The sequence below is a fragment of the Rhinopithecus roxellana genome, chromosome 7 (assembly GCF_007565055.1).
Source record: "Rhinopithecus roxellana isolate Shanxi Qingling chromosome 7, ASM756505v1, whole genome shotgun sequence".
In the NCBI taxonomy this organism is placed as follows: domain Eukaryota; kingdom Metazoa; phylum Chordata; class Mammalia; order Primates; family Cercopithecidae; genus Rhinopithecus; species Rhinopithecus roxellana.
The window spans coordinates 65,528,982-65,555,634 of NC_044555.1; the positions used below are offsets into that span (position 1 = coordinate 65,528,982).

Genomic DNA, 26,653 nt, shown 5'->3' on the forward strand with positions numbered 1-26,653 from the left:
CCTTTTACTGTCCTTTTCCTCTTCTTCTTCCTTTTCCTATTCCTCTTCTTCCTTTTTTTTTTTTCCGAGACCAAGTCTCGCTCTGTTGCCCAGGCTGGAGTACAGCAGCCGGATCTCAGCTCACTGCAAGCTCCGCCTCCTGGGTTTACGCCATTCTCCTGCCTCAGCCTCCCGAGTAGCTGGGACTACAGGCGCCCGCCACCTCGCCCGGCTAGTTTTTTTGTATTTTTTAGTAGAGACGGGGTTTCACCGTGTTAGCCAGGATGGTCTCGATCTCCTGACCTCGTGATCCGCCCGTCTTGGCCTCCCAAAGTGCTGGGATTACAGGCTTGAGCCACCGCGCCCGGCCCTCTTCTTCCTTTTAATAGAAACACACACTGAGGGCTGGGTACGGTGTCTCACACCTGTAATCCCAGCACTTGGGGAGCCCGAGGAGGGCTGATTGCTTCAGCCCAGGAGTTTGAGACCAGCCTGGGCAACATGGTGAAATCCCATCTCTACAAAAAAAAAAAAAAAAAAATTAGCCAGGTGTGGTGGTGTGTACTTGTTGTTCCAGGAGGCTGAGGTGGGATCACCTGAGCCTGGGAGGTGGAGGTTGCAGTGAGCTGAGATTGCACCACTGCACTCCAGCCTGGGTGACAGAGTGAGAAAAAAGAAAGAAAGAGGAAGAAAGGAAGGGAGGGAGGGAGGGAGGAGAGAGAGACACACTGAGGGAAAACAACAGCTTCCAGAAGCACATCTAGCCCCTGCTAACTCTGGCTCTAGCCCTCTTTTATTGGACATGTGGCAGAGAAAAAGTGCGTGCATTTAGGTGGGACAAGAAGTAGATGCCAAGATGGGCTTAGACAGGTAACATTCATTGGGAGAGAAAGCAGGAAAAGGTGAGGAGGACCTTCACACTGAGATGCAGGTCTGACTCCTGTGGAAGGAGAGGAGAAGGAAGGAGGGGTGTGTAGGAAGATTCAAAGTCTGCAATGTAGCTCCAAGAAAAGTAGCCAGGCTGATGGTGAGTCCTCAAGCCAAAGATGCATATCCTGCCACAATGAACCCACCTCACTGCCCCCGTGATGCCCACTGCATGCTGAGGAGGAGCCACAGGAAGTGAGACCTCTTTGTGAGTGCGGTGGTGGCACAGCAAGGACAGCAGGGCATTCTCACAGCCGGCCCTGCCACTCTAGCCAGTGGCTTCCTTCCTGCTGTCTGGCCACAGGTGCTTAACGAGGTTGAGACCTGGCTGATGAATCCACCCTCAGAAATCCTTCCACTTATCTAAATCAAAGGGCTTTCAGAAAGACGATGACTTCAGAGTGAGAAGAGACCCCCCCGCCCCAATCCACCCCAAACAGACCCAAATCCAAACCCTGAACTCTGAACCCAAGTTTTGCAGGGGAGAGGCTGCCAAACCTCTTGGGCCCTGTGTTTTTTGACAGAATATTACTTTTAGAAAAAGGAGAAGAGTGACAAGGTAATAAATGTTTTAACCTGTCTTTGTTTCACCCTTCTCTGAGGAAGCAGTAATGAGGTATTGAAAAAAAAGTGTGAGATGGAAATTATGATTTTTTTCCCTCAACATTATTTCGAAAAATTCCAAACCTATGTAAAAGGTGAAAGAATGGGCAGTCACAGTGGCTCAAGCCTGCAATCCCAGCACTTTAGGATGCTGAGGTGGATGGATTGCTTGAGCTCAGGAGTTTGAGACCAACCCAGGCAATATGGTGAAACCCCATCTCTACTAAAAATCCAAAAGTTAGCTGGGTGTGGTGGCATGTGCCTGCAGTCCCAGCTACTTTGGAGGCTGAGGTGGGAGGATTGCTTGAGCCCAAGAGGTCGAGGCTGCAGTGAGCTGAGATCGTGCCACTGCACTTCAGCCTGGGCAACACAGTGAGACTCTCAAAAAAAAAAAAAAAAAAAAAAAAAAAAAAAAAAAAAGGGCCAGGCACAGTGGCTCACGCCTGTAATCCCAGCACTTTGGGAGGCCAAGGTGGGCGTATCACCTGAGGTTGGGAGTTCAAGACCAGCCTGACCAACATGGAGAAACCCCGTCTCTACTAAAAATACAAAATTAGCCGGGCGTGGTGGCGCACGCGTGTAATCCCAGCTCCTGGGGAGGCTGAGACAGGAGAATCGCTTGAACCCAGGAGGTGGAGGTTGCGGTGAGCTAAGACCATGCCATTGCACTCCAGTTTGGGCAACAAGAGCAAAATTCCGTCTCAAAAAAAAAAAAAAAAATGGTGAAAGAACGATTTAATATGCCCGTTACCTGAATTCCCCAATTATTAATATTTTTCTATGCTTTATCTGTGTAATAACAAACATATTAATATTTTTCTGTGCTTTTCTTCTCTGAACCATCTGGAAGTCATGACAGACATCCAATAATTCATCCCTGAGCACCCTAGCATACATATATCTCAAGAGTATGAACATTCTCCTACATGACCACAATGCCATTATCATTCCTAAGAAAATGAACATTTATTCAATAATACCCTTTAATTTACAGTCTTTATTTCAATTTCCCCATTGACTCTATAGTGACAGAAACCACATCTGTGGTTGCCTGGGGTCAGGGAGGTGTTGAAAGTAAAGGGCACAAGGGAACTTTCTGGGGTAACAAATGTTAGATGCTTGATTGGGAGTGGTAGTTACATGGATGTAAAATTGCCGAAACTCAGAACTGGATGTCTTTGATTTGATATAAATTGTATCTTAATAAGATTGATTTTTACCGATTTTACCAGTAGTCCCTTAAGTGTCTGATAGGAAATTTTACCCCAATCTAGGATTCTATCAAGGTTCACGCATTGCATTTGTCTTCTCCTCAATCTTCCCTAATCTAGAACATTCCCTCCTGCTTATTTTGTTTTCATAGCATGGATTGAAAAAAAAATGCGGAGGTGGGCGGATCGCTTGAGGTCAGTAGTTTGAGACCAGCCTGCCCAACATGGTGAAACCCCTTCTCTACTAAAAATACAAAAATTAGCCGGGTGTGCTTGCTTGAATCCAGGAGACAGAGGTTGCAATGAGCTGAGATTATGCCACTGCACTCCAGCCTGAGTTAACAGAGTGAGACTTTGTCTCAGCGGGGCGGGGGGAAGCCAAGTCAGTTGTCTTGTCTTCCAGAATGTCTGTTTCCTCATTACTGGATTCAAGTTACTTTTTTTTTCTGTTTTTGAGACAGGGTCTCACTCTGTGGCCCAGGCTGGAGTGAAGTAGCTTGATCATGGTTCATTGTAGCCTTGATCTCCCAGGCACAAAAGATTCTCCCAGCTCGGCCTCCCCAGTAGCTGGTACTATGGGCATATGCCACCATGCCTGGCTAATTTTTATTTTTACTAGAGATGGGGTATCGCCACGTTGCCCAGACTGGCACATTTTCTGTAAGAATACTGTAGAGGTAATGCCGGGTCCTTCTTATCACCCCAGGCGCCATATGGAGCCAGTCTGTCACCGTACTCGCTAGGTTCACTCACCTTGTATGTTCTCTGCTATAGACTCGGGTCAATCATTCCTGCAGGAAGCCCCTGGTTCTTGACAGTAGGTTGTGACAGGTATAACTAGAACAGCCACATTCTAGCCATGTAAGGGAGGACAGGGCAAAGGAAAGCATGTCCTGATCCTAAGGGACACCTTCAGAACTGGAATGAACCACTTCTGCTGTCTACCCGTGGTGAGCTCCATTGCACTCACGTTGACCTTCATGGAAACTCTTCTACGCTGCTGGTGGGTTCCTGGACGCCCAAGTGAGGGCCTATAAAGGTCTGCTCTGTACCTCTGGTGAGCTCTTCTAAACCCATGGTGTTTCTATACGGCCAATACGATCTCGTCTATACCTGTGGTGTCTTCTACACCCACAGTGAGCTCCCCTCCCTCCAGGAGGAGTTCTGCTGGAATGGGCTCTCTACCTGCAGTGGGATCTCACTTACACCTGTCTTAACATCTTCACCTGTGGAGAGCTCTTCAATGCCCGAGGTGATCTTAGATCATGATTGCTCCAAACCTGTGGAGAGCACTTGAAATACCCATACTGAGTTCCTCTCAACACACAATAAGCTCCCCTACCTTCTGGTGATGCGTCCCTCTCCCCGTGGAGTGTGATCTCGTCCATATCTGTGGCCCGCTCTATGTTCACGGTGAGCTCTATTACCCATGGAGAGTTCCTAAGCAGGGGTGGGGCATTGCTTTTCATCCAAACCTTTCTCAGCTATGGGGATCTCATCTATACCCCCAGTGAGTTCTACATCCCATGTTTCCAACCACCCTGACAGTTCTTGCACTAACTGTTCTGTCTACTAGCTCCTCCAACTGCATGAACCACAGCCTTAAATATCTCCTGCACCAAGCTACTTCTTCTGCATACCCTAATCTTGTGGCTGTCACCTGTTTTCCTAGCTTAATTAACAGAATGACCTACATCCAAGATGGAAACCTCAGTTGGCCTTGGGCTCTCCCTTTGCCTCCAACCCCAATACAAAGAGCCGGATGCCCTCAAGTTTTTATTATCTTTTAAATCTGGGTGTGTAGGATGTCTCGTAGCTTTGATGGTAGTTCAGGTTTACCAGTCCTCTTTTGCTTACATCATTTCTACAGGTCTGTTTTACTGGTCTTGTTATCTGTTTTTCTGGTCTTGTTATCTGTTTTTCTGGTCTTGTTATCTGTTTTTTTCACTTCAACACTCCCCTCTGCTTTTTGAGGGGACTTCCTATAAAACAAAAATTAAGCAAACTGTTAATAGTGGTTAACATGAGTGGGGGGAGGGAGGGGATAATAGGAAATATGTCTATTTCTGACATGATTGGATTTTTTAAATAAAAAGGTCTACATTTTCTATTATCAGAAAAATTAGTAAGTAAGATGGTAGGCTGCCTTTTGTCTTCAGGATACACTTCAAACTTCATTTGTAGCCACCATTCCCCTGAAAAGGACTCTTGCATTCCTCGCATGGAATTTCTTCATTCCCAACAATGCCTCACTTTTCCTGTTGGGCCACAGTGTTTGCTGGCCTGACAAATACAGTGTCCTCACAGCCTTTTTCCTCTGCTTTTGCGGTCCTAGTGTTCCATGCAGGATCAGAAAGCACTGAGGGCATTCGGTGCACAAACGGATTTGACACAAGTACCCAGATGAATAAGGTCTTTGGAAGGGCTGGGAGAATAGGAGTCAGGGACAACTCTGGATCCACAGGGTTCAGGAACAATCTGCTGAGGCTGTCATCCAAGAATTAGAAAGCTGCCACTGCCACAACCACTACTGTATCTCATCACCCACGAAGCTGAAAACCAGACCCTGGAATGCTGGTCAGTCATTCCAACTGGCTGGCATGTCTCTTCAAATTTTCTTATCCACAGCCACTGTAGTAGGAAAGTGCCCCTACCTCATGCTACCTTCCAAACTGAATATGCACTCAGAAAGCTAGCTGCAAGGGAGTCGAGTAGTTTTTAGCTTTCTAGCCTCTATAGTGAAGGACAGGTACAAAAGCAAGTGAGATGGAAATCAAGGGCCAACTGATAGTGCCCAATGCAGATACTGCTGGGAAAAGTCAAGAACAGAGGAAAGGTTGGCTCTATAGGCCTTGACTCTCAGGCCATGCAACAGAAGGGCTGTAGAAGTGACATAACAAATGCCTAGTTTCAGAAAAAACACTCCTAGAGAGTTGGCCATGACATGGGACTGAAATAGGTCAAGGCCAAAGGCAATGCAAAAGCCTCCGTAAGCATCAAAGGAGACAGGAAAGAGAAGGTTCTAAGAGACAGGAAATATGTCCAAGAATTGGGCTTTCAGAATAGGACTCCAAATTATATTCTGAGTATATAACTCCTCCAAAACCCTCCAGTCCGCTTTGGTTTCTAGAGACTATAAATTGCTCTAAAGTTACCTATAGGGAATACATCACCAGCACCATTTAAGAAGAATCAGGGACAACAATAATGCTTTAGGAATACATAGGACACAAGGTACTTCAATTTTCTCCTTTCCTCAACAGTTTTATTGCCTTTTAAGAAAATTTTTGTAAAATATAAATACAAAGGCAGAGAATTTACTTACAAAGTTAAAACACAGATTTCAAACATAAACACACGATTCAGAAAATTTTAGTTTTATGTACATTTCCGAGCAACCTCAACATATTATGTTAGTTTTCAATATTTTACAGGGTACAGAAAAAAATAGCTCAAAGTCTTCTTTAAATAAGAGCATAAAATGTTTAAACATATAAACAATCCGGTTTGATGCGTGAAAACTAATTTCACAGCTTTTAAATTAGGATACAAAAGTTTCATACAATTAGTTGTTGTGTGTGGATATGGTTTGAATTTATATTACACACTATTGGATTACATCCAATAGCATTTACCTGGCCCGAGCAGGTACTCTGTAAACAAAACAAAGTTACATCACCAAGTGCCTTCCCCGAATTCGCTCCCTCAAAACCAACCACACAGTTCTGACCACTCTACACAGTCATGGCCTCTGTCATCAGAGCTTTGTATGAAATTAAGTCAAAATGTGGAGCTCCTTTTACTCATTTTTTTTCTCCTTAAAAAAGTAAAGAAACAAATGTTCCAAGTAAAAACAAACATATCCCAAAGCATGTGTGCATTGAAAAGTAAAGAAACATTGTAACAACTTCATAAAAACTGACTTAAAAGTTTAAAAGGAAAAAAACATGTTTCTAAGTCCTTCTGACTGGAGTAATTTCTCTTATATAAAGAAGAGATATTTTCATATGTAATAGTGTCCTTTCTTTACAGAAATAGTCGTATTATGACACATATGCACAAGGATTAACACTATAACACACTGTACACGGTGGGTCTGGCTTGCTCACCAGTAGTTGTCTGAGACCATATCACTGGGGTGGAGCCACTCTACAGAGGAGCCCAGCAGAGTCTGAATTTCGTTCGTGAATTCCACCAGATCTAACAGCTCCTTACTTTCAGGGTTGAAGGCTTCCAGGTCTTTGGAGCAAGAGAACAAGAGACTTGCAGAAACCTGCCGATAAAATTCTGCCTCCGCAATGGTGACAATTTCCACGTTTGGAAAATTGCAGCGAAATATGCGGGAGGACATTTTCAATTTCTTAAGGACATCCGAAAGCAGTAGCCAGTTTCGCGGCCTACAAAACAGAAAGGAAAATGCTTTGGGTTTCCAGTAAAATGAAAAGTGCTCCCAATATTAACAACCAGCCCGACTGGACCAGCCTCTAGCTATGTCCTTTCATTCTGCTCCCACCCCTCATTTCTCACCATACCTACTCTCTGATCGCCATTCCTTTTTAAGGTGAGGGAGAGTAACTACTTCTAGCAGTAGGAACTCTGGACTCATCTGTCCATCTAGGGAGCACCATCTGAATAAGCCCCATTTCTCCCCTTTCTGGTGGTAAAGTCCTGCTCATTCAGCTGTGACCACAACTCGGGTCAAGCCTATCCAAGTGCCCTGTTATCAACAGTCACTGGGGGAGTAAGTCTGTATCCCCACTTCTTTGATCTCTTCTCTCTTCAGACCCTCACTAACAGCATTATAAACACACAAGGCTGTCTCTCCTTTCCATTCAGGCATGTCCACTCCCATCCTTCCATTGTTTTGGGAGTGACACTTTGGAGAAGGAAAGTATTACATTCCTTGCATACAACCTACCATACTTTGTGATTTCCATCACTGTTTGTAATGGCATACATGTTTATAGCTTCGGGGCTGAGGAGGATGTTACTCATCAAGCAGCTTTGTCAACACACAGCAGAGCAGTCTCTTGACAAGTACACCCAAAGTGACTGGTCACTGGCATATAGGGGCTCAACCACAGGGGGCAGAGGGGATTAACTAAATCTGACGACACACCAATATCCTAAGTGTCATGTACAATGATTGTCCTAACCTTACACAAGGTGTTTTATCAGTGTAGTCCAGTACATCTCAAAACATTCTACAGTGGCCTGTTGCAGGGAGTCCTAGGGAGGACACCTTCTCAAAGTGTCTTAAGGATTGAGGTATTCGAGGTGCTGACCCTTCCATAAAGTTCCAGTCACCCACTTCTCTGTGGAGTGACAAGCCTTGGTGTTAGTGATGAAGACAGGTTTATACCATGCTGTGCCCCACCCCCCACCACACTGGGTATAAGGAAGCTGATGTGTACCCTTTCTGGAAAATATCTACTGCATTGTATGAGGTTCATGGACAGTTAAGGAGTTCACTCACCCACCCACACTCATCTGCTTAAAGGGCATTTCTAACTCCTGTCACCTCAAGAGCAGCTCAGCTAGTTTTCAACCACATGATAGCCATGCTCACCCCTGAGCCACAGATACTTGGATGTTATAACATGGTAAGAGGGGGGTCTCTGAAAATTCAAATTCAAACACATCGCTATAGGCATCGTCATCATCATCCTGGTCTTCTGGTCCTGGGGGGTTGGCTAAAACATCATAGCCACTTTCATCGTCTGGTTCTAATGGAGGGCAAATAAGAGAGGAAGGAATCAGTAAACTACACAGCACGATGTCCACAGTTGTCAACAACAACAAGGACTTTAAATAACAAGATTCTTTCCCAAGTGAGTCCTGCTTCCAGTGTCCACCACTGGCTTTCCCTCACCCATACCAGACAGAAATGGACTTGAACTTGTTCACCTCCTACTGAACTAGAGCAAACAATGCAGCTTACCACAAACAGAGCTGCCATAGAAGTCCCAAGTGCCACTGGTGTCATCATCACTGCGACCCTGTAGGTCATTTAAATAATCTGGAGAGAGAGAAAAATAAAAAAACAAGATAAAACCTACTGCCGAGAACAAAATGATGGCAGAGCCACGTGGCTTTTTTTCCTATAAATTCATGACAGGCTGGCAGGTCATTTCCTGTCTTCCTCTTTCTCAGCAAAATAAAGTAGCATTACACTTACATATCTCTTTTTTTTTTTTTTTTTGGACAGAGTCTCTGTTGCCCAGGCTGGAGTGCAGTGGCACGATCTCGGCTCACTGCAGCCTCCACCTCCCGGGTTCAAGGGATTCTCCTGCCTCAGCCTCCCAAGCTGGGACTAGAGGCGCCCTCCATCACCATGCCCAGCTAATTTTTGTATTTTTAGTACAGACAGGGTTTTACCATGTTGGCCAGGTTGGTCTTGAACTCCTGATCTTGGGTGATTCGCCTGCCTAGGTCTTCCAAAGTGCTGGGATTATAGGCGTGAGCCAACTGTGTCCAGCCTACTTATGTATCTCTTCTTTGATAGCCAAACTAAGCTGCTTCTTTCAACAAGTGAGTGTAATTTAAGGTAAACAAGGGCGGGTCACCAGTGAGTTAGTGGCATTCTTTGGCAGGAAGTGCCTGATAAGGAATTTAACTGCAGGTGCCTGACACTCATGAAAACCTTGTGCTTCTGCTTTAGGGATCTTGTAATGCCCGGGGCTTAAGTAATGGGTTATCTGATGACCTAACACCATAAACGTGTCCAAATAATTTCATGTATGGAAGGTTTGAGTCTTTGAGTCATTTTTCCCAGACTCAGGATGTAATCCTATGAGCCATACCTAAGTTAAGAACGCATGTGTGGAAAATGAGAATAACTTTAGGAAATCTTTTAAAACATCAGGGTGAATAGATGACTTAGCTTCACTAGAATAAAGTCAAACCACACAAAAGTTCAAACACTCGGCTGCTCTCCTAAAAGCTTTACAGTTTTGGCCTTTGTGATTTCTGCCTAGTCAAATTCCAATCATCTATTGTATCGAGTTACCATCTAATTTTTGAATAAGACCATTTTCTTGAACTTTGTCATACCTGTTAAGAACTTTTCCATAAGTTCACTGTGGGTCATTTTCATGATGGTTCTACCTGAGTACGTAGCCAAGGTGGGGTCAGCACCGTAAGAGAGAAGTAGTCGGACAATTTCCAAGTGATCATTCTCAACAGCATCATGCAGAGGCCTAGGAAGAGAGGCGCAATAGAATTATGCTCGCACAAGCCACACTTGCTTATAAAGCAGTTGTCTCCTTTAACAGCAACAGGCAAAGCTGGGTGCATGTGTACCTTGTGTACTGAGCCACCTAAGAACAGTATTTCATCCAAGAGGTGTGCATAGTCACCGCCACTGCACAGATAGGGAAACTGAGCTACAGTGACTGGCTCAAGGTCAAGCAATGAATCACTGTTATTTTGATGACTAACCCTTTACAGGGCAGATGAAGAGACTATTTCAGGCCTAAATCTCAAACCCAAATCTATCTTTTTTGGTGGGGAGAGGAGGGTGGGGAGGCGGGGGTGGACAGGGTCTCACTCCATTGCCCAGGCTGGAGTGCAGTGGGGTGGATCATGGCTCACTGCAGCCTCGATCTCCTGGGCTCAAGTGATCCTTCTGCCTCAGCCTCCTCAGTAGCTGCGACTATATGCGTGTGCTACCACGCCTGGTTAATGTTTTTATTTTTTGGAGGGACAGGGTCTTACTACGTTTTCCAGGCCGGTCTTGAACTCCTAGGCTCAAGTGATCCTCCTGCCTTGGCCTCTGAAGTGCTGGGATTACAGGCAAGAGAGCCACTGCCCAGCTGCAAACCCTATCTTTTTTTTTTTTTTGAGACGGAGTCTCGCTCTGTCGCCCGGGCTGGAGTGCAATGGCCGGATCTCAGCTCACTGCAAGCTCCGCCTCCCGGGTTTACGCCATTCTCCTGCCTCAGCCTCCCCAGCAGCTGGGACTACAGGCGCCCGCCACCACACCCGGCTCATTTTTTGTATTTTTGTAGAGACAGGGTTTCACCGTGTTAGCCAGGATGGTCTCGATCTCCTGACCTCGTGATCCACCCGCCTCAGCCTCCCAAAGTGCTGGGATTACAGGCGTGAGCCACCGCGCCCGGCCTGCAAACCCTATCTTAATCCAAGGCCTAAGAAGGAAGTCAAGCCCAAAATGAAAACATTTTCAACAAATTTAAGTAGTCATGGACCATGTGAAGGTAACTTACAGGGGAAAAAAGAGATCCCATCATCATGGAAGCCAATACAACAAGCAATTGTCACACTATTAAAAACAAAAAACAAAAAACAAAAAAGCCACCTCTGTTTTTAAAAGAAACTAGATGCAAAGAGATTAGCAGAGACTCTCCTGAAAGCCTGATCCCAGGACCCCACACAGATCAGTGATCAACCTCTGGCCCAGAAGCCAAGGGAACAGTCAGGAGAAGAAACAGGCCTGGCGGGGTGTGTTCTCAGCAGGGTACAGAGGCCTCCTACCTGTGTCCATGGAGCTGGGGGTTGGGGTTGGCGGGGAGAAGATGGGTCTCTATCCAATGAGGGAATGCTATTTGCAAAGTGTGAAAGACCAAATACCTTTCCGTTTGGCTAATTCTGTCACTGTCAGGAAAACCCCAGTGCCCAGCCTCGTGGCAGCATCCCACTCACACAACCAGGAAGATGTTCGGGCTGACTCAGACCTGGGTCTCTGACCAATAAACCAGGGTCAAGGACAGGGTGAGGGCCACGGCTGGGGACGTGGGTGGCAATGGCAGGTCCTGCTGAACCAGCGGAGGGGCAGCTGGCCCTGTGTGTGTGTACTCCTGGGACTTTCAGCTCAAATATATTTTAAATACAGTGACTTCATAGATGGTGATGAAGAGTCCAGGGTCTTAAAAGGCAACACCCCCAATTATTCTCGCAGGCCTCAACATTTTCAGAAGCTTTGGTTCATAGGAACATTATAGGACTGACCAAAATTGGGAGCTTTACATCTACATTTGCCAGAAAGGTCTACTGGATTCAATTCTAGAGGACCCAGTGGTCAGTGTGCTTGCAGTCGCCCTCTGTCTTTCCTCCTGGAATTTCCCGCATACCCTGAGAACCGCCACTGCACAGATAGGGAAGCTTGGTCTCAGCAGAGCCAGGCTGAGAACAAGACACATCACTGACCTGGTTCCATCCTGGGCACTGCAGTTGACATCAGCGCCATATTCAAGGAGGTGTCGCACAATGTTGAGCCAGCCCCTGGCACAAGCTTCATGCAGGGCGCAGTAACCTGCATTGTCCCGATGATTTACGTCACAAATCTTGTTCTCCAAGCAGTACAGGACCACTTCCTGTGGGGAGGGGAGGGGAGGGAGGAATGCCATCAGATCACTGCACAATGACCTTGTAAAGTGGACCTCTCTGTAGCTTTCAAAGACATACACCTTCAGGCCTGAGAACCCACTACCTCTCGGGCAGGCTGTGGATGTCTCAGCGAGGGGCAAACACATGTGCGAAGTGCCTGATGACAGGGACAGCATCATTTAGAGGTCTGTTGCCCAGCTGCCTGGCCCTGGGCAAGTTATGCTCCAAATTCTCCAAAGCTTCCTTTCCTCCTCTGGAGGAGAGTGACAGAGCCTACCAGGGGCTGCTAAGAAACTAATTAGAGACCCACACAAGCCCTTAGCTCAGTGCCTGGCACAGTGAGTACAGAGGGATTTGGCTGCTAATGTTTCAGACGACGCATGAATAAGTTCAAGGACATCCTCACTCAATTGATTCATCCAATAGGTAGTAGTGGATGGCAACACAAGTTTAGATAAAAGCAAGGCCAATCAAGGCATAACGAACAATTAAATGAGCTGGAGAATGTTTCTCAACTTCACAGAGAGGAGGATGCGCAAGAGTTTAGGCTGGTCCTCGTGTCCCTTGGAAAGACCCAGAGTCGGAGCCTGGGCAGCAGTGCTTCTGTTGGTATCATACACATCATCAACAAATGACATCAATGCTTCCAATAACCCCACCCTCTTTTTGCTTCACTCTCCGCCCCACTTGGGGCTGAATCAATGTATTTTCATATTTACTTAAGTTAATGACAGGAATCTAATACACCACATACCACAACCTACACATTTCAAGAACGAAGTAAGACGATCCTATCCTTCCCCCTTTGCAGAACGTGTTCCGCATCAACAATCTGCATGAGAATCACTGTTATTAATCTCACTTCTTTGGCGTGTTAAAACATTAAAATGAACCGCTCCCAGTAAGCAAAGCAGTAATGTAGTCCATGTTTCATTACCTTAAGAAAGTGTTCAAACACATGGAACAGTATCTGCCACCAGACAACAGGTTACACTGTTTTCCCAGCAGTCATGGCCAGCAGAGAGCTGTCAGGTTCTGAAGACTGGGGGGAAAGCCAGAACATGTGGGGTAGCCCAGCACATGTTCCACTTGGCAAGGGGGGAGCTCGATGGGTCATAGCAGGCTCTCCTTTGTGACAACTCTTAAATAACTCATCTGTAACCTAAAATAGGCAGCATTTGAGCCACCCATAAACGTGAGGTGAGTTCTGAAAATTCTTTTATGCCCTTTCTAGGACACATCAGTCAAAGGTGATCACTCACTTGAACACTAACTAGAATGTTCTAGATGCTCCCCCTGTGAACCTAAGGCTGCACGCTGATAACCCTGGCCACCCACCCATACCCTGCTGCTTCAGGCCACTGCAGCAGCTCCGTTCCAAATCAAGGGGAGGAAGAGAGAAGGCATGCCCACAGAAGCGTCTCTTGCTTCAGTTCAGGCCCTCACCTGCCAGAAAGCCCACAATCCTCTGAGCTCCCAGGCCACCTGCCCCGAGCACTGGTATCCAGGATACCGCATGAAGCTGCTGCTCTTTTAGCAGGCCCTCACTAGCCAGACTCGAGTGGACGGCTGCAAGCTAATGAGTTGTGTGCCCAGCCAGGGAGAGGCCCTGTCATGTGACTCAGGGATCAGCTCTAAGCGCCACCAACTGCTGTGCACAGATCAATCTACTCGGATCCCGGCAGCTGGCCTGGTGTCCTATCAACCCAGGGTTTATTTGCTCCGACAATTACGGCCTTCACCTGGAAACCTTCATCACTACTAGGGCTGATTTGAGGGAACCTAGAAGTGAAAGATGTCGAGGCTGAAGGGTAAGTAACTGTTACCCTGGAGAATGGCAGGCAAGGCAACAGTAACCCAACAACCAGCTCAGACGTTTTACCATTGGCCACCATAACACTTCTGATGTTCCCAAATGTGTATGTCATATCCCACAGTGACCTGCGAGATCTCAGGAAGGAAAAGTGGTTATGATTCTCATTCAACACTTAAGGAAACTGAGGCCCAGACAGGTTAGGCCCCAAATTCAATTAACACAAAGTATTAGACCTGTAACTCAGGTCTTTTGGCAACGGGTCTGCTGGGAAGCTTCCAAAGGCCCAGTCAAGGGCCCTGGCTAGAAGGCTGCAATCCAGCCATGACCAGCATCCCTTGCACATTTCTGTTGGGGTGAGGCAGACTAATGACACTCTCCTAGATGGGAGGGTGATGGGATCTTAAATGGGTGGCAACTGCTGTCACCAACAGAGAGAATGAAGAAGCCAGAGAAGTCTGTCTACCCAATACATTACTTGGTTTATTCTCCACGCTGGAAATGGGAGTGTTTGAAGGGCAGCCCGCCCATTCCCAAACAAAATCAAACTGTTTTTGTTGGACAATTCTCTGTTAAGCAGCTATAAGCTGAATGCCATTAACCGCAAAATGTAACCATAAAGGCCATAAACCCGACATTGTTAATTAATTAAATGCCTCATTAACTTTTTTAAAAACATGATTTATTCGATTCATAGAAAATTTAACCATCACCACTAAATGCACACGCACGCGGTTCCACATTGGCATTTTAGCCCAAGAACAGACAGGGAAAGGTTCAACTGTAACTGGCCTTTCAGGTGGTCTATTACAGATCTGAAGAGAGAGGGTGTTTCTAAACCTCAAGAACCAGATTAAGAGAAAACAAAGCTTGAGCAGCCTTTTTATTGCATGTGGTATCTTTTTAGCTAAGCAGAAGACAACAATGATAAAGAGGGGTTTTGGGAAAGCCCTCCCAAAGCTGTGCATTCATACCGCACCTTATCCTGTTAAGCAAACTATTCTTTTATTTTAAAGGGTTTACACTGCCACATCTGAATGGACTATCATCCTAACATTGTAATCTCTGACTAAATAAATCCCAGAAAGTTGAACTCAAAGTTGAAAGCTTTTATCTAGTAATTAAAACATTCAGCATTAAAACTGATGACCTGAGAAAGTTCTATAATGACATTTACATTTGAAGCGGAAAAGTTGTCCTTCCATAAACATTCTCAAGGCTTCTTGCACCAAAGGCCTGGTAGCCTAAGAAAGCATGGATCAGTGTTCCTCAGTCCAGGTCTCAGACCCACCCGCCATAGGAAAACCACCAAAATGGGAACTGTTCCTTAGAGCACCCACAAAGGTCTCTTGAAGTATCTGGGCTCAGAAAGGTGAGACTGGCAGAAATGAAGCCAAGATCAAAGACCAGGCCAGGAGCCCTACCGCCCCCCCCAGCACCACCCATGGTCAGCGAGTTTGCTGCCCTGGAGCCCTCCCTTACCTCTGGTGTTTGCTGGAAGCACAAGTCCATTTTCTCAACCATGCGTAGGAATGAGTGGCCCTGCCTGGCATGCTGCATCTACCCTGTCCTCATAGGTGCTGCTGCTCTCTGCTTACGCGAAAACAACTGGCTGGCACTTGGGTTTAATCTGCAAGTAACTGAGCTAATTTCCAAATCCTTCTAGAGAGTTCCCTCAAAGACAATCCAGAGATACCAAAAAGAAACAAGTTGGTACGAACAGACAAAGGCACATACAACCAAAAATACCCAGCTAGTGCTTCAAAGGACGATCCCACAGGTGTGAGCCGGCATCCCAGTTCCCACCCACACAATCATGCCGCAGGGTGGGCTCTGGGTCAAAGGGAGACTGGCAGCTGGGTCACCCCATCAGGAAAGGCTCAAGGCACGGCAGACTGCAGCCTGGTTTAGGTGCGCGAGCCTGGGCTCTGGCTGAATTCCGGAGCCCACAGCTGAGCATGGGCCGGCATGGATCCTGTCGCCCGAGTGCTTCTCCACGCTTCACACTCAGCCTGCTGAACCGCATTTTATTTTTACCACGACTCCTAGAGAGCTGACGCCAGCATAAAAAAAAAAGTCTTTGCCTTGTGGGCTATTACATCACAATCTCAACTGACAAGTGTGTGGTGGGGAGATGCACAGGGGCAGACGTAGGTTTTGAACTGTGAAAAGCGTGATTCCAGTGGGAGCCAGTCCTGGAGAGGAGCCGAGTTTGGGGGGATGGGGGGAGACTGGGCTTTGGAGGCAGGCTGCTGGATTATCTGTTCAAATCATGTAACGCCTCTGGGACTCAGTTTCCTTATCTGAAAGCGGGAATAATATTAGTTACTACCGCACAAAGATGATGAAAAGGTGAAATGAGTTACTCTGGATCTTAGGGGCTCTGTTAATGTAAGCTATCATTGTCATGGACCATGCTGGGAGGAGGATGGGCACGGGGGCTGGGGAGAAGCAGTGAGTTGAGGGAAAAGTCTCAGTCCCTCCTCCAGAGCCCTCAGCCCTGAGGCTACTGTACCCCCTCTCTCAGAAAGAGACCTTAGGTCTGCCCCACCCTCCCATCTCTGTGACCTACACAGCTGCTTCCTGCCTACTCCCCCTACACGGCCACCCCTCCACCCGAAACAGTACAAGCAGTCCAAGATAGAGCTAATAACTTCTCTCCCCCTTGCTAATCAGAATCCAAAAGGGCTCATTAAAATTCCCCCAGTCGCCAAGCCCTGGGTTGTGTCAGATTTTATATCAGAGATAAGTGAGGGAGACTGGAGGATGCAGAAGCAGCCTACCTGCCTGAACACGAACTGAACATCAGAGAGGCCTTTCTTTCCACACCGCGATTGAACAAGCCACCAAAGAGACGGCAGCGAGAGTGGGGCTAACACAAACATCCTGCTGGAGCACCGGCCCTGCCTCCTGATGCGGAGGGGGCTGAGCTCTGCTCTCCGTGTCCCTCCCCTCGACCACCGCAGCCCGCGGGCCCCGCCCCCCAGCCCACAGCCCCAGGGAGCGCCCACAGAGACACACCTCATAGCCAAGCCTGGCTGCCCGCTGCAGAAGGGTCTCGCCAGCGTTCTTATTGACAATAAGTCTCCGTGCTTCCGGCGGCATCGGGCGAGACTGGGTGGTCTCCTGAGGGGAACTTGAGCATGGCAGCTGTGTAGACTGGGAGGCCGGTAGCAGTTGCTGCAAGCGGTCGAAAGGCTTCGGCTCCTGCTTGGCTGGTGACAGATCACAGTCTGAACTGGGCTCCGGCCGCTTTCTGAATCTCCGGACAGTCACCTATCATAAAACCAGGCAGCGCACACGGTTAAGCCCATGTCCTTCTAACAGCCGCTGCTTCCCCTCCTCCCCTCCACGTGACAAACCTGCGTGGAGAGAGGCACTTTATTCCTTATCTTTTTTGGTGGGTGGGGGGTGCCTGTCAAAGGAGGGTTTGGGGGAAGGGGTTTCATTCTTACTAGTTTGAAACTTCGCTGCCACCCAGAAGACACGCTCCTCTAGGACAGGGCAGTGACGTGTGGTGTGGGGGAGGAGTCCAGGAAAAGGAAAGCTTTGTCCCCACAAGCTGGGAAGCAGGCAGGCAGGCGGGGATGTGCTCGCACAGGCCCTAGAGGGAAGCCGGGGTCAAGAGGTACCTTGCCATCGGCATTCTCCACGTAGTATTCCCCTGTCAGTGGCAATCCCCGCCTGGGCTCCTGAGGGATCAAGTGTTTGGTTTTGCACAGTCTCTTCCCGGATGGCTTCTCGCTGTTGTCGGTGTATTTCTGCAGCAGGGAGGCAGCCTGGCAATCCTCTTCTTCGTCTGCACACAGCACATCTGTCTTCTGGTTTTCTTTAATTTTCTGCTGTTTGGCAGGCGGCCTGGAGGCTGGTGCGCAGCTTGGCTGAGCCTGCTTTTTGCCGCCTGCACTGGTGGATGAAAGACTCTTCATGGGCGGAGAGCCGGAGAACATAGGCAAGCCTAAATACGGAGGGGGTGACGGGGTGGCGGGTGGGTGAGAGACGGGAAAAGAAGCGGGCGTTACACAGTTGTAGCCAGTGCAGGAAGAAAAGCCCATTGTTAACACTGATCACTGGAGCGGCTTCAGTTTTTAAAGATATACCAATTATGTTTTCAAAGCATTAATATTTTAATTATACCACATTCAAACGGCACCTAAGTTAACCCACAAAACGCCAAGTGGCAAGTTGCTTCAAAGAGCCTGGAAGAGAGGACAGAAGCCGGCTCTTCCTGCTCTCCTGCCCCCTACCCACTGGGTCTGGGTGCTCAGGACCCAGAGACTGGAGACAGCCTGAGGCTGGAATGAGGGTGCTTAGACTTCCTTCCTGTGCAACCACAGGCAAGGACATCAAGAGAGAACTCCCTGCCTGCCACATCCTCCTTGAAGTCCATTGCTGTGGCCTTCTAAGGTCCCCTGAAAAGCCCATTCCTACAGAGAGTGGATGACCCACCCTCCAGGAGCAGGGTGAACACTCAAGGGGTGGCCCCTGCATACCTTGTTCATTGTCACTGGGTTTGAGAGCCTCTTCTGACCAGCTTCTGTTGCCTTTGGCCTCTGCCCTTTTCCTGCCAGGTTTCTCTTCAATGATGTTAGTCCCCTGAGGAATGGCCTCAGGCTGAGTGGCCTGGGTCACTTCCTTCCTGCTTTGCCGGCCAGGTTTGGCGTCTGCTGCTGACACCTGCTGCTCCCACCGTTCTCTAAGGTGCAGCAAGTGGCGTTGTTTTTTAGGATGGAGCCCTGTTAATTCAATGCACACCTTCAGGTTGGTCAGCTCACTATAATGTGGGTCTTCTAAGTGGTTAGAGGAACTGTTTGTCATTTCCCTCTCAGGCCAGTCATCTAATGGAGAAATAACTACAAATTAATCAAAAAGCCCCCTGGGGGGGAACAAACTGTCTTACGCATCACTAATGGGGTGGGGGAGGGGGTGTGTGGTCACTGGTCTCTGCTTTTGGGAGGGGGCCTGATAGTCTTTGGCCATCTGGGTTCTGGCTTGTGGGAGGGGAGGTGTGGGTGGCTCCCCCCCGCCCCGGGTCTCCAGGGTGGGAATCTCACGAGGCAGTGTGGGAATGGAGAGGTCCGCTCCACTGCTGCGCCCCACGGCTTCCCCTCACCGATTCTGTCTACAGGGGCAGCGCGCCGCACATCCACATCTCCTGTCCATCCACTGTGGCCGCATGCACAGGCCCACCCCCCAGCAGGCGGGCGAAGCGGACAGGGCTCACCTTTAGAGACTCGTCGGCGTTTGGCTTTCAGCAGAGGGTCCTCTGGCACCTCCTCCGCAGTGGTCTCAGTGTGGCTGCTGTCACCTGAGACTTTGCGTTTCCTGTCCACCCGGAGGGTGGGGCTGTGCGGCATGTCCGAGGCCACCTGGTCTGTGGGAGGCTCGCTCACGGGCTGCCTCTCCACAAAGTACTTCTCCACAGAAAGATCTTTGTCCTCTGGGGCTTCAAAGGGATCGTGGTGCTTGTTTCCAACACTATACTCGCCTGGGGGAGGGGAGACAAGAGGGCATTAATGAAGACCGAAGGTCGCCATGAGAAGGCAGGATTTGGGGAGCGCGTGGGACCACCGTGCCCAAGGTAATCGGCTATTGACAGCTGCTTCTTTGGAGACTGGTGTCCTCACACATAGTTAGCACAAAACCCTCAGAAACAGAATTTTCCAGAGGAAGGGTACATTGAAGACAAGTAAAGCAGAGTGAGATGCATGTCACACTCGTGACTTTCTCTTTCTCCCTTCTTATGGTTGGGGGCAAGAGGGAACCAAGAAAGATGGGGCGTCAACGTTATGTTTTTTAAAGCACTACAGTCCTTTCAGCGGAAGATGCAACCAAGCTGGGGCTGACCTAAAAATCTTCACGGGAACATCTGCTGAGGTCGTTATTTTGAAACAAATGGCAGGCTGATGAGATAAAAACGACCAAATATCCCCAAAATGTCATCTATCGAAGGGATAGCACCAATACTCACCTAGGCCGACCGGGGAGATGAAGAGGGACAGGAAACAAGAGTGTTGAAAGAAGGCCTAGGCCCTTGATGGGCAGAAGTGATCCTCACTCCTGGGGGGCTCTGGGCCTACGGTCCAGGCCAGAGGGAGGCAGCCAATCCCGGCAGACCTAGGCTGCTGGGAAGAGGGGCCTGGCAAAGCCAAAGGCAAGGTTTCCTAACACATCCACGAGTTCTGAGAAAACTTCAAAGAACTCGATTTGCTGGATGCACAGATGTGAAACCAATGGGTTGGGTTGTTCTCATTTCCTGTCCAACACAGGGGAACCCCCTTGGGGATGCTGGCCATCCCAGCTGACACTCCTCTCCACACCCTCTGTCACAGGCAAGCATCTGCAGACATCCCCTCATTGTTGGTGTGTCTTTCCCATGCCAGGCCAGGGCCTGCAAAATCGCTCATTCCAGGACCCCTGTGCTTGGCCTATCACGGGCAGTGGGGCTTCTCCTTGAATCACCTCAGCCCAACATCACTTCCTACTTTTGCTCTAGCCCACGAAATAGCTCATTAACTGCTTTGCTGGTCACAAGTTTTCTAATACACAATGAATATAAACGATAACTACTTAATGACCACTGCGAGGTTAAGGTGTCAGCCCTTGGCCCGCTGAAATGATCCCTCTCATCACCAGGGTTATGAGTCTGGTGTCTTGGTAACTCTGAGCTAGGCACACAAGTCAATTTCTAGATGAAATAAGCACACACCTAATCCGCTGATCTCATTCTTCCTCTCCCCAACCCACTTCAAATATTACTCCCACTCCTGACCAGCCCCGTTCACCCACTTCTCTCGGGGGCATTCCCAGCGGTTCACGGCAGTCAGCTGTGCGGGTGAGCTTTACCGGGGTTGTTGGCTAGCCTGTGCTCTCAATGGTGTGAGGACCCATTCACCTCCTCTTCAAGGGTGTTCTAAGGGGGGACAGATGGGGCTGCATCTATTCTTGCAAAGGAATGGTAGAATGTCCCCAACCGTTCCTCCTCATCCTCACTCACGAGAGAGCACTGTATGGACAGGGATGGCTGGGCCTGGGACTCGGCATCCAAGCCTCCACCACGGAATACCACCCCAGGTCTCTGTAGGTACAACTGGCACCGGATGGACACCCAAAAACACGGCCAAGGTGGTATTCTGTCACAGCAGCAGCAGAAGAAAACACACAAGCTGCCCAAACCTTACACTATGCAGAAGTGGTGACCACTGTGCTCAGCTTGGCCTGGGGATGCAAAGAGTATGGGGCTGCTCTGTCTCTTAACCACTCTGGCAGTAACAGCGCCACTTTATAGTTTGGCCCCCTTGAGTTGTAAAGTGGGACTATTACTGCAAGCCACCTCCCCCGGTGGGCTTCATAAACACGGTGCAGCAGGGCAGAGGATAAGACTGGAGAAATTACTTACAAAAGGACGCTAAGATCCCCAGACCAGCTTGATTTTTAGCCCTGATATTTATGAAAGTTTAAGTTGTGAACTGACTGTCCTAGTTATATACCATTTGACTTTCTGGGGTCAATCAGCCACCCCTGAAAGCCCTGTGGGAGGAACTGGGGGTGCAATGTAAAAATGTAAAGACTGCGTTACGAAGCGCCACATGCCAAGGTTAAAAGTGTACTTTTATACTTTTAAAGTGTACTCATTTCCCCTCCCTCTAGGTAGGAGAGACGGTTCAAGCCAAGTGGTTTGAAAGCAGAAGTGACTGAGTAACGTCACCATGCCTTCCTGGGTCAAAATGAGGCAGCAGCTTAGCCAGTGTGGGGCCCCACCCAGAATGAACTGCCCTGTGTTGGCACCCTTCCCAGAGACACCCCCCATCAAACCCCCATCAGATTAAGAATCTCTCAACCCTAGTGCTTTGGATTTGACTTCCACAGCTTCCATTTGAACTCCAGGTCTCACACAGCCACCTGTATTTGTAACAATCTCAACCAAGTCTAAGGCATCTTTCTCAGGGAGAAAGTTTTCCATTGGAGTTTTGACCTTCACTGCAAACTTCCTAATAGTGAAATGAGTTTATATCTCACCTACCTGGCCTTGTGCCCAAACTACCAGTATATTTTGTCCACAGAAAACCACCTATAAGACGTGTGATCACTTATTTCACAGACTGGCATCAACAGGCAGTGACTGACTGGGGACCTAGTCTCTCTGCTAGAGAGCACCCCCAATGACATGGGGAGGTCTTGCCATCTGTCTTCTCTGGGGCTTCCCATCTAGAAAAGCTGCCCAGTGCGGGTGGGGAGGGCTCCCCTGCACATACCACTTTCTGCTCCCTATTCATGGGAGGCCAGCAGGCTAGGACAAGGGATGTGAAACACACATGCTTCCTCCAAGTCCCCACCATTCCCCATTCAGCCAGAGAGGGCCCCCTTTTGCCTCCTGAATAGTCCAGAACTATTATCAGGAGCTCTCCACTGCTGCATCTGGGGTTTACTGCAATCATGCCTGCTCACACACAGTGTAGATGCTTCTTGTCCGCTCTCAAGAGGATCTTTCCGCAAACGAGGCCTATTTTCCGTCCTCCAACCTGAGTCTCTCAAGGCAAACATCCCAATTCCACTCAGTGAAGGCCCCCAAACCTTATGCTAGGGTTTCCCTCCATGGGCCAGTAATAATCTTGAAGAACACCCACCTTGACTGCCAAAGATATGTATGGCAAACAGCTATGGGGGCCCATGATGTCACTTTCCTGTACACTTCAATTGGACCTCCCTCAAATGGGGCTGTTCTTACCAGTACCCACAGAAATTACTCTTGAGGGCAAAGGAGATGGGTGGATAGACAGAGATGGAGGGATAGATAGGGGTCCTAACCATCAGGGTCCTCTTCCGTTCCAGTTACTTACAGCCCTCCTATGAGTGGAACGCCATGTGCCTTTGGTCATGAGATCTAGGCAGATGTGAACACGACTGAGCCCTACACCATCTACCACTTACTCCCTGCGTTGTGGTCTTGTAAGACACAGCACATACATCCCATAATTTACCATGGCTATGCCATTCCAATACCTCATAGAAGCATCGCCATGGCAACATTTACAAGTCACCGTGGCAACAATGCAACTTCACCACTGTTATAACCATGCCCAGTAAGCCCTAAACAAGATGGCAGAGGACTGAAATTTTTGAGGACTGCCCATGACATCTACTCCCTCTGTAGGTAACATCATCTCCAACAGAGGCCAACCATGTTATAACTTCTACCCTCTCCAGCAGAGGCATTGGTAGTCATCTGTCTGCCCAAACTCAAAGTAGTTTACGAAGTACACAGGGGCTGCTGTCCTGGAAGAGAAGTTTCCTGAGCCAAGAAGTCCCATGAAACCCTTTCACTTTCACTCAATGCTTTCTCCAGCTCCCGCTCAGGCACTGCCACTGAGTGAGTCCTAGGTTCACACAAGTCAAGTAGCTGCCAAGGGAGATAGACACCCAAATTCAAGAAGGAAGGGCTAATATGCACATCTAATATGTATCAACAAAAGTAAATCAATCAGTAAAAATAATAAAACTGAAAAAACAAAAAAAAAAAACAACAAAAAAAGGAAGAGCCCAACACCTCTGTGTTCCCTACCCCGTCTTCAAAATGCCACTGATTATTCCTATTAATGAACCTTCAATTTCTAAATGAAAATCTCAGCGACCCATACTATCACTAAGAGTCAATGAAAATCCTAACCACGGTGTTGTCCAGTTAATTCAGTTTTCCTAAACAAGCCCTCCCAACAAGATGCACCCACATGCAGGCAGCTGAGGCCACACAGGCAGCACCTGCCATCTCAGAAGCTACTGATGCTGCAGGAGTGGAAGGGAGAGGCTTCGGGGTGGCATCCTCTACCCTCTTTGTGACCCCTGCCTGCCCCAAATCCCTACCCCAGTTTCCATATGCTCACAGCTTGGCTCTGGGCCACAATGACACCCACGAGAGACGTGATGGCCGAGACGGCTCAGTGAATTTGCAGCTGAACGGATCCAGCGCCTGCTGTCCCCTGGATGAGATGGCAGTGGCAGCAGCAAGGACAATGTTTCCTCTAGGTTCCTCCACTCGATCAACCACAAACCAATGGTGCCCCAGCTCTTCCTTGGCCCCAGTATTTAAAAACGAGCCTTCACCCTCCCCCACCCCTTTTTCTGCTCTCCCTGCCATGGCTCATTACCTGAGGAGCACTACGTGGTGACTTATGGCTTGCGAGGCCCCGGGTGCTCCAAGAACACAGCCTGTTGGTATGAAGCTTGGAGGGACTTACAGAAGGAGAAAGGGAGGCCTTTCTAAATCATGTGGGGCTCAAGCCCTGCTCCCCATTAGCCACACCGAGTTACTCAGATGTGAATGGAGGGTCTGGCCACGTTGCTCAAAAACCAGAGCAAGGGCAAGAAGGCTGGAAGCTGGCTAAGTTCCTGTCCCTTCCTCCAGGTCCCCAGCCATCTACTCAGAACAAAGAGGGATTCTCATGTATGGTATTCCCTCTCTTAGAAGCACCTCCCCCCTCAACTCGGCCTTGCCCACTTCTCCCAGCACAACCTTCCCAAGAGCTGGTGTTGAGGCAACTCAGAAGGGGGGCTGCGAGTTGGCAGCAATCATCAGGGAGCGGCAAGGCTTTCTTTGCCACTTCACCCAAGAGTGGCTTGGACCTCCTGCCACCCTGTAGCCACCCTTCGAGGAAGAGTGAACAACTTCAGGTACATTGAGTCCCTGCCACTTGAGTAAGGCCACCACCTACTAGCAACAGAAACTACCTTCTTCAGCAATGACTTACAACAAATCAGTCCTGGTTTAGCTTACCCAGGATCCTGGCAGGTGGCCTTAGTCTGCTCCCAGGGATGAGCTGGAAGTGGAGGGAGGGGTGTGTGCTCCAAGTAGCAAGAAGCACACTCTCCCTGATCACACATTCTTCCCAAACTGTGTCAGGCACCAATGAACTGCATTGTGAATGTCAAACCTCTGATGGCCCATGGTGGGGAGCTCTCAAACATACCCAACACTTTCAAGTGTCCTGACTCAGGAGGACTTTGCACCCATTCCTCCAGTTAGTTCACCCAGACACCCTAATTCCCCTTCGCCCAATGAGGTTTCTCATGTTGCAAGCAGACCTAAAGCTTCAAGCTTGCACATTTAAAAAAGAAAGAGGAAGACCTTCTCCACTTGCTGCTGACACACCTTACCACCCTGGAAGACTCCTGGGTAAATCCCAAAGTCAACTCTGTTGGTTGGGGGGGCGTGGGGGACGGGACCTGCTGTAAGAACCAAAGGGAGTGTCCTGAGCATCACTTCCCCTCCAAAATGCAAGTTGCCCTCTATCTGGTGAGAAGAGCCCCCTCATGCATGCCAGGCTGTCTTGGATTCTGTGGCCAATTCTCTGCCACCCCCTACGGTAAATCATCATGCTCTTCTTTATGGTGACGTCACCATGTTCATCCTACTTCAACAACATCTATGCCTTTGGAGGGAGAATATAAGGACTCTCCATTCCACATCAGACTGTCACCACGGGGGTGGGGCAGGAGATGGCTGGGAAGTGTCATTCCACTGCTACAAAATACAACCTGTCCCTGCACCAAATTTGCTACTGCCATACCTCTGCTACATTGTGTTACATGAGACTGTTATCAGCTCTAGAACCAGTGCTTCTTTGGAAAAAAAGATGTGTCCCAGGAAACTACCTTTCACAGACGCCTCATTCCTGGTTGCCACCATTCATAAGGACAGTCGGCCCTTCACTCCATGCATGGCAAAAGCAGCCCATTTCTCCGAGCAGATGCCAACCGGACCTGAGGCCAACACAGCAAACTGCTCGGGTTTACTTACATCTCTCACTTTCGTTCTGGTCGGCAATGGCCTCCTCCAGGGCGACCGACTTTGGCTTTTTGTCCTGATTTCCTTTCAACCTTTCCCAGTCGGCTGGGCTGAATTTGCACATCTCGGAGTCTTTGGTTGCTGGGTGGCCACCTTCTCTTTCTTTCATCTCCAACTCTGAGAAGCGCATCATTGCACGCTAGAAAGAGAATGGAGATGGGAAAAAAAAAAAAACAACACCTTACCATAAAAGCTATTTCATTTGCCTTATCTTAAAGGAAAGTATTTTCAAAGAAAAGTGCCCAAAACCAACCACAATTTATGAGATGTAACTCAGATATTTTAAAGTTTAACAGATAAAACTTAAGAATATCTATATGTAAGTAGTCACACATTCTTTATTCATAAAGTCATGTGTATATAGATATATATGCGGTGTGTATGTATATCCACACATACACTATTGCATACGGACAGACATTCTCTTTTGAAGGTAAATAAAACAAAATGAAAACACAACGCAAAGAAAACAAAACAAAAACATAACAGAAAAGAAACAAAATACACAATGAATAAAGACGACCATGGCCCACAAACTTCCCTTTGTATATTTGGAAATGAAATTTAACTCAAAAGGTTTATGTAAGATTCTAGTAATAAAAATTTGAAGAACTGACCTCACAGTAAGCAGCGGGTAGACATAAAATACTGTCCTCTTGTAATCCTTCCATCTATGTAATTAAAATGGGCACTCAATGGATCATTTAGATAACTTCATCCATTTTTATAAGCATAAACCAATTTTTTTCTTAACATTGCAAAACAATTTGGCTTTATTCATCTTTTAATTAAAAGTAAAATATCTTAAGGAAATTCCTACACAACATCTATCATAATTCACTAGCAAGTTAAATACATACTGTATCCCTTTAAGCAACCTTTTTTTTTCCTTTCTTTTTGGTGAAAAATTTGCATGAATCCCACAGACATGCG

General features: G+C 48.0%; 1 protein-coding gene across 13 annotated transcripts in view; it reads right to left on the minus strand.

The window, feature by feature from the left end:
- Positions 1-3,364: 3,364 nt before the first annotated feature.
- Positions 3,365-26,653, minus strand: part of BCOR (BCL6 corepressor) — a 130,847-nt gene continuing 107,558 nt past the window's right edge. For 4 of the 13 annotated variants that reach the window (XM_030934001.1, XM_030934002.1, XM_030934000.1 and 1 more), the window contains exons 5-16: positions 26,338-26,391; positions 25,673-25,859; positions 19,103-19,366; positions 18,372-18,716; positions 17,511-17,836; positions 16,900-17,154; positions 11,886-12,052; positions 9,774-9,919; positions 8,662-8,739; positions 8,290-8,446; positions 6,830-7,117; positions 3,365-4,702 (exon numbers count right to left, since the gene is read on the minus strand). In XM_030934001.1, coding sequence (XP_030789861.1) covers positions 4,585-4,702; positions 6,830-7,117; positions 8,290-8,446; positions 8,662-8,739; positions 9,774-9,919; positions 11,886-12,052; positions 16,900-17,154; positions 17,511-17,836; positions 18,372-18,716; positions 19,103-19,366; positions 25,673-25,859; positions 26,338-26,391 — 2,385 coding nt within the window. In that variant the 3' untranslated portion in view covers positions 3,365-4,584. Of the gene's footprint in view, positions 4,703-5,958; positions 7,118-8,289; positions 8,447-8,661; positions 8,740-9,773; positions 9,920-11,885; positions 12,053-16,899; positions 17,155-17,510; positions 17,837-18,371; positions 18,717-19,102; positions 19,367-25,672; positions 25,860-26,337; positions 26,392-26,653 lie in introns of those variants that run through there. The other 9 variants (XM_030934005.1, XM_030934004.1, XM_030934010.1 and 6 more) reach the window with 6 other exon arrangements.